Here is an 8,326-nt window from a genome sequence, read left to right as displayed (position 1 = left end):
CAAAATCACCAACCATCTTCTCCCAGCATTAAAATTGTAATCCTGCAAAATAATCCTAATTTTTAATAAATGTAATCTGATGACATTCTTTTTTCTGTAACTGTAATGGAATACAGTAAACTCTTTTTTTTTAATTTTACTTTTTTTTATACTGAATACATAATCCCGTTACATGTACGTATTTCGTTACTCCCCAAGCCTGCATATTAATGTTATGATATTTTGAATGTATAAATTAATACATCACTCGAGATAACGATAAATGTTTTAATTGAATTCACAAACAAAAAGTAACATGTTTCCTGCTATGCTACATAAAGCTTTTTATTGCCAACTACACAATAAACTGGAACGGTCACATATTTTATAGGCCATACATTCATAAAAGTAGGGTTATATACATTTTAGAAATTATACTTTGGCCTGAACTGCCCATTTGACTTTTTAATTTTTTTACAGCACTTGATATATTGTTGCATGGCACAGTGTATTAGCAATCCTAACCCCACTTGCATACGATATATTGATGCAAACACCCTGGTGGACAACATGGAATGTGTCTGCTCACGAGGTTTATTACATTGTTTGTGAGTTTAGGTAATAAGAAACACATTAAGATAATGCACATAAACGCCCAGAACCACATCATAATATCCCCCCCCCCCCCCCCCCGTCCCCCACTCCAACTGTGTAATAGGCTACTCCGTCAATAATCATTAACACATCCCGCGTCACACTCTATTTCATAGTCATCAATACTGTCAGCATTTGCAATACACCCACCTTGTCCTTGTCACTTCGTTTGAAGTTTCCATTACACCGAATTACAGTTTGCAAAGCAAGCTGCAAATATTTAAATACAATGAGTTCAGCATGAAAAGATACTGTCTAAGGTGTATCCTTTTTTTCTAGATGCTTCTAATAAATATCTTATGGTCCCACAGCACTGTACAGAGTGCAGATGCACAAAGTTTTATGTGAAGTGTGTCTTGCAGTCATCCTTTATTACTTAAAGCATCTTCAACCTTTGTCCTGTCATTTTGTCACTTCCTTTTAGGCTGGAACCATAACAATTAGAGGGCACCAGTCATGCCGGGGAGGTGACTTTACTTCCCTCTGGACAGTTATGGTCACATTCTCTGCAAATGTCAACCATGCTTTTGCAGTGAAAAGAAGAAGAAAAATCGCCTCAAAAGAATAAAGCAAAGGGAGCTGAGGAGGGAGCCGGTCTAGTTGCTTTGTTTTTCACCAAAAGGCTTCGCTTTAAATATTGATGCTGTTGGAACCATTGCTGAGGACTGACCCCTTGGTAACCTCTGTGCTAACAGTGGAGAGCGGCACACTCTCATACCTCTCTGCAACACCCCAGCAGCGACAGTGCAACAGGGTGGACTTGAGCTGCTTCTGGAAGTTGTTGTTGAGGAACCCGTAGATGACTGGGTTGATACACGTGGAGGCCATAGCGATGAGGTGGCAGAAGGAGAAGATGATGTCGTGGCCACAGGATGGGATGTTCTCGTGGTTCCAGTCAAACACTGTGTTGAAGATGTTGAGAGGGAGCCAGGAGAGAGCGAAGGCCACCACTATGGCGGTTAATAAGACGTTGATCCTTGTGGCGCCTTTTTTATTCTTTTGCGTAGTGTTTCTGCCACGTTCCACCATGTCCTTCCTCCTCCGCAGCCGCAGATAGATGTGCAGATAGCATAGCATGATGAGGGAAAGGGGGAGGAAGTACTGGAAGATGAGCAAAGAGGTGGTGTACGCCTGGCGTGCTCGAACCGACGGCCAGCGCTCCATACAAACAAGTTGGTCGTTGATCGGGAAGGGGACGGTGAGGTTCTGCAAGGGCAATGTAAGGATGCTGTACTTGACGAAAGGCACAGAGATTAAACAGCCTGTGATCCAGGTGAGAGCCACCGCTAAGTAGGACTGCCTTGCCATCGGCTTCCATCCAGTGGGGTGGACAATGAGCTGGTAGCGCTCCATGGCGATGAGGACTAGGGAGAAGATGGACACAGTGACTGATATACACTGGATGAAGGGTGTGAGCTTGCACAGAGTCTCTCCGAGGATCCAGCGGTCCATCAGCGTGTAGATGATAGTGACCGGCAGGCACACGACGCACATCAGGATGTCGGAGACGGACAGATTGGCGATGAGGATGTTGGTGACATTGCGCATCTCCTTGTGCCTGATGATAACAAACACCAGGCACGAGTTCCCGACGAGACCCACCGCCAGAACAGCGCTGTACGCTATAATGAGGAAGGTGGTGCCGCTCAACGAGAGCGAGCAATCCTCCGTGAAATTCCACGGAATCTCTTTCCACGAGGCTTGATTGTAGTTGCTGTTGGGCTGTTGCTCCATTATGTTGGGCTCACTTGAAATGCACAGGGGTTGTTGGGTCAACTATTTTGTAATTATTTTACGAATGATGTTGGCAATCTTTCGAGAGTTTCATTGTTGTTCTCTGTGCAGTAGTCTTCATTTTCTGCCGGGGTGAAAAAAAAGAAAAGTTCTCATCATGAAAAGGGAAACTTCTCATCACTGTAAAAAAAAAAAAAAAACAACAACAAAAAAATGAACTCAAAATTTCAAAGCAACAAACTTTCAAATAAAATTTCAAGTTGGACAATTCAACAAAATGTTTTAAGTTTTGCTTTTGTGAAAGTTGGCTTTCCCGCATTTCACGAAGAAACAAGACTTCATAGAACTGTTGTCCCTTGTTTTGAACTCCAACTTAAAGAGACTGTATAAGTCAAAACAACTCAGCAAATTGTTTGCTTTGTTGTGCTAGCTAACATTGTTGCCATGGATGTTAATAACTTATATTTTGGTATTTTATAGTTTTTCCAACTTCAATTACTGTTTTAGGCGGCATGGTGATAACTGGTTAGCACTTCTGCCTCACTGTTCTGAGGTCCCGGGTTCAAATCCGGCTGTCCTGTGTGGAGTTTGCATTTCGCCCTGTACCTGTGTGGGTTTTCTCCCGGCACTCTGGTTTCGTCCCGCATTCCCAAAACATGCATGGTAGCAGTTGGCTGGCACTAGTTTAGGATGTACCCCGCCACTCGCCCAGAGATGGGCGCCAACACACCCGCAACCCTAGTGAGGATAAGTGGTACGGAAAATGGAAGGATGAAATGACTGTTTTACTCCCAGAAATACCTTTTTTTTTTTTTTTTTTTTTTGACACTGTTGAGATATGGAAATATCACTCACCCTGCTGAGAATGACAGTTTCAGAATAGCTTGTTTCATTTGCATATATGCGGAATGTCACTCATGCAGCAGATTTGTCTTCATCACTATCCTGCCTGGCGGTAGCACATTGAACTGTGCAGATCAAGACTTTATAGCGTTTCTAAAATAGCTTGTGATTTCCACCATAATGATGGAGGTAATGACTGGCTCTGAGACAATCAATCTGTCTCACAACTTCAGTATTCTTGAGGAGGAGAATGTGCTCAATTTCCATCTTTGAAGGAACAGGCCTTCAAAACGGGCATTGGATATGATGAACTTTTGTCATTTTCCTCATCACTCATGAGTCGATCCTTTTAATCGTTTTGCCATATGCAGACATATAAGGGGCAGAGCTGCAAAGCCATTCCTACATCTTTGTTGATCACAGCTCTTTCACCATGAATGGGGGAGGTAAATAAAGCTATCCCTAATCATGTTAATTAGGAATCTGCAAATAAGAACAAAGCCCTAATGTCATTAACGTGCATGTTTGCCAAAATGGCTGCTCAGAGAAAGGTCCATTGCACAATCAAAACAGAACAAAACAGTGAGTGTGCACGTGTGTGTCTGTGTGTGTGTGTGTACATTCATTTCAAGGTTGACTTAGTCTGTTTTGTCCACAGCTCAGTTCTGCAAAAAGCGTGGCTTGCAACAGCTATGCTAACAGAATGAAACTGACCTGAGATAACATATTTATAACCTTTTATTTAAAGAGCCCTTAACGCTGATACCTGATGACAAGTGGGACATAAATTGCTTGTGGCTATCTCTGTTATGTCCTATTATGGTGCTGTTTGGTCTGTGGTGATTACAAAGAAATCAAGGGCAATGATCTGGACTTGGAGCCCAAAACAAAGCTGTTTCAACTTTTGCAATATTTAAACCAACAGAAAAGCTCAACTTGACAAAAACCTACTTATTGTATTGAATGAAAAATATATTAGACTACAGATTATGCAGCTAATTAGATGCTATTAGTTACTAAATAAAGTGTTTGGATAAACTGTTTCATGCGCTTTACCTTGACTAAAAGTTTGTTTTAAAAGGAAATTTTCTGTACGTATATAAAAAGACATCGTAATGAATACATGTCTGTATAATCTGTATAATTTGCTGACTGAGTCTCGAATATGAATATTTGTACCTTCTCTTGACCGGCGTAAATCCAGCACAGCGGATGGCGCAACAGTGTGCTGGCCGGTGTTGGTAATCCCGTCGACCTGACAGCGGGCAGGCTGCACCACTGTGGGAGTGTTTACAGCTGTCCACTCAAAGCAGCTCCTCTCATTCCCTTTAAATGTGGTGCCACTGACAGTCTCAACAGAGACATCTCTGTGGGGAAGAGGACAATGCCTAATCGCAGCGATCCATGCATGAGTGGAGTATTGTCGCTGCTCTTGACCGATGTGGCAACAGACAATGTAAGCGGGCACCCTTATTAAATACAGAATGAGCTGGTGATAACCGCTGGTGACTTGAATATGTCCGGCACGGTGAACGACTGGTTAGAGCGTCTGCCTCACAGTTCTGAGGGCCAGGGTTCAATCCCCGACCCCGCCTGTGTGGAGTTTGCATGTTCTCCCCGTGCCTGCGTGAGTTTTCTCCGTGCACTCCGGTTTCATCCCACATCCCAAAAACATGCATGCTAGGTTAATTGACAACTCTAAATTGCCCGTAGTTTAGAATGTGAGTGCGAATGGTTGTTTGTTTGTATGTGCCCTGCGATTGGCTGGCAATCAGTTCAGGGTGTACCCCGCCTCCTGCCCGATGATAACTGGGATAGGCTCCAGCACGCCCGCGACCCTTGTGAGGAGAAGCGGCTCAGAAAATGGATGGATATATATATATATATATATATATATATATATTGCCAAGTTGGCACACACACACACACACACACACACACACAGTGTCACCAGGAACTATTCACACCCCTTCACTTTTTCCACATTTTGCTGTTATAGACTTATTCTAAAGCTGATTTGAGTATAGTTTTTATTTTTTTTAAAAAAACATAATCTACATAAAATATGCCATTTGACAAAGTAAAAACATGTTTTCAGACAGTTATGCAAATTTATTGAAAACGTAAACATTTAAACATAATAGGTACATAATTACTTACACCGTTGACTTAATATTTTGTTGACACACCTTTGCAGCAATCACAGCCTCAAGTCTTCTTGGGTATGTCTCTACGAGCATGGCACAAATGTTTTGGGGCATTTTCTCCCATTCTTCTCTGCAGAGCCTCTCAAGGTCATTGAGGTTGGATGGGCAGCGTCGGTGGACAGCCATTTTTAGGTCTTTCCAGAGATGTTCGATTGGATTCAAGTCCGGGCTTTGGCTGGACCACTCGACATTCACAGGCATGCCCCTGAAGCCACTCCTTTGTTATCTTGGCTGTGTGCTTTGGGTCACTGTCGTGTTGGAAGGTGATTCGACACCCTAGTCTGAGTTCCATAGCACTCTGGAGCCAGTCCTCGTGAAAGATTTCTCTATATTTGGCAGCTGTCATCTTACCCTCGATATGGACTAGTCGCCCAGTTCCTGTGGTGGAAAAACAGCCCCACAGCATGATGCTGCCACCATCATGCTTCACAGTAGAGATGGTATTAGCAAGGTGATGAGCAGTGCCTCTTCTTCTCCAGATATGATGCTTGCAATTCGGGCCAAAATGTTCTGTTTTGGTTTCATCACACCAGAGAATTTTTTTCTGCCGGTTTGAGAATCCTTAAGGTGCCTTTTGGCAAACTCCAAGCGGGCTGGCATGTGCTTGGAGCTCCACAATAGTGACCATAGTGTTCTTTGTTCACCTCTCTGACCAAGGCCCTTCTTCCCCGGTTACTCAGCTTAGTTGGGTCCCGGCGGTTCCAAACTTCTTCCATTTCTGAATAATGGGGACCACGGTGCTTTTCAGGACCTTCAATGCTGCTGAAATTCTTTTGTATCATTCCTCAAATTTGTGCCTTGACACAATCCGGTCACAATTCCTTGGACGTCATTGCTTGGTTTCTGCTCTGATATGCACTGCCAACTATGAGACCTTATATAGACAGGTGTGTGCCATTCCAAATGATGTTCAATCAAATGTTTTTACCACAGGTGGACTCCATTCAAGTTGAAGAATTATCTCAAGAATGATCATTGGAAAGCAGATGCACCTGAGCTTAAGTTTCATAGCAAAGGGTGTGAACACTTGTGTACCTATTATGTTTAAATGTTTACATATTGTTATTATATTTACACAAATGTCTGAAAATATGTTTTTACTTTGTCATTATGGGATATTTTATGTTGATTTTATTGTATTTATTTCTTTTTTTTTTTTAAAGAAAACTATACTCAAATCAACTTTAGAATAAGTCTGTAAGAAAGCAAAATGTGGAAAATGTGAAGGGGCGTGAATACTTTATGGTGGCACTGTATAGATAGATAGATAGATAGATAGATAGATAGATAGATAGATAGATAGATAGATAGATAGATAGATAGATAGATAGATAGATAGATAGATAGATAGATAGATAGATAGATATTAGATTGGGGCATGGGCAGATAGATACAGAGGTCCGTGGACATATTTAAGTCGCCAGCGGTTATCGTCAGTTCATTCTGTATCCCTCGCTCACGTTGTCTGTTGGCACTCACAGATGGATCGCGGCAATCACACGTCGTCCTCTTCCGCACAGAGATGTCTCCGTCATTTGCTCCGTATTTAAAGGGAATGAGAGGAGACACTTTGATTGATTGCTGTAAACACTCCGCTTTGTCAGCCTACGCTTGTCTACGAAATTACCAACACCGGTCTAACCCATCTCTGACGCGCAGTTGTGTCATCCGCCGAGCCGGATTTATGCCGTTCATGAAAAGAGAGCCCTATGAGTCACAAGAATTTTTCTGTCTGTCGATTTATTGATCTATTGAGCTCATCTAGAGAAGATAAAATATCCAGATTAAAGACTAAATATGCAAATTATACAGATATAGTTATTTTGATGATCTATAAAGACACCAAGCCAAAAAACAGTTATTGAAGTGGTATATACTGCATGTGTTGTTGTTGTTGTTGTTTTTTTTTTTTTTAAATTCAAGAGAAAACTTTAAAGGACATCCATCACATGCAGTCATGGCACCCACACGCAACAACAGGCACCGGTCTGGACTTGCTCATGCACAAATGGGAGACAGCAGTGGCAGGAAGAGAAACATGACAGGATGAAAAAGTGTGAAAGTGGCAATCTGCGGGCGCATGTCCTGCCCACCATCCCTCCTGTGGTGTGTCTGCAGCTCGAGCCTCAATTTGTTTTTTTGTTTTTTTTGTTTTTTGTTTTTTGCTGTTTGTGTGTGCAAGGTATATTATCTCAGACAGGTGGAGGAGACTTGTTCGGCTGCCCCTGCACAAGTACGTTTACGGATCTCCCGTACGGGGAACACCCGGCACAATATAAGCACGCCACTTTGCTCAAAGCATCACACAAAGTACGGTACTAGGGCAAACACTGAGGGGGAAAAAACTGCATTCCGCTTGAAATAGTCTTTCAAGTAAATATTTGAACTGAAACATTAACAGCGGCTGCAGGGCTCAAATTTCGCAAAAATGCAGAATGTGGACCCAATCCGAGCTTGTTCATTGAAAAACAGTTTTCATAAAGAGAAGAGTTAAAGATGGATTTGCGCCGTTTGTATAAATATCAGTTATGGATCAGTTCGTCAGAATTGAGCTCTTTCTTACCGAGATGGAGCCTCTCGTGTTGACTTGGAGTCGCATTTGCTTTTGCGCCAGGTGAGCCACGATGGCAGAGAGTGACAGAGAGTTAGTGGTGGGAGGGAGTCGGCGTCCTGCTGTTCGGGACCGATGGCAGCACAGATATTCCTTAAAGCGACCTCACTCGCATCCTCGCACTCAGACGATGTGATTGAGAACATGTTACATAATCAATTCCTCCGTGGCGCACGCTCACGCACGCACAGCCGCGCGCCCCCACACGCACACATGCGCGATTATACACACACACATACACACACACAAGGCCCAGAGGGGACATTGAATGATTAGAAATGTGCACACACGGTCTGCT

The 8,326-nt window shown here is 42.8% G+C and overlaps 1 protein-coding gene across 1 annotated transcript; it reads right to left on the bottom strand.

The window, feature by feature from the left end:
- Positions 1–702: 702 nt before the first annotated feature.
- npy8br (neuropeptide Y receptor Y8b) lies at positions 703–8,084 on the bottom strand. The gene is made up of 2 exons (XM_061671069.1): positions 7,981–8,084; positions 703–2,491 (listed from the first exon to the last, which is right to left on the bottom strand). The coding sequence occupies exon 2, from the start codon at positions 2,365–2,367 to the stop codon at positions 1,264–1,266; it is 1,104 nt and encodes a 367-aa protein (XP_061527053.1). The 5' UTR covers positions 2,368–2,491; positions 7,981–8,084; the 3' UTR covers positions 703–1,263.
- Between the last annotated feature and the right edge of the window lie 242 nt (positions 8,085–8,326).

This window comes from Phycodurus eques, chromosome 3 (assembly GCF_024500275.1).
Source record: "Phycodurus eques isolate BA_2022a chromosome 3, UOR_Pequ_1.1, whole genome shotgun sequence".
Lineage (NCBI taxonomy): Eukaryota > Metazoa > Chordata > Actinopteri > Syngnathiformes > Syngnathidae > Phycodurus > Phycodurus eques.
This window is presented reverse-complemented; position numbering and strand designations above follow the sequence as displayed.

Excerpts from the sequence above, each read along its gene's own strand:
- npy8br (XM_061671069.1), bottom strand. The coding sequence starts at position 2,367 with ATGGAGCAACAGCCCAACAGCAACTACAATCAAGCCTCGTGGAAAGAG.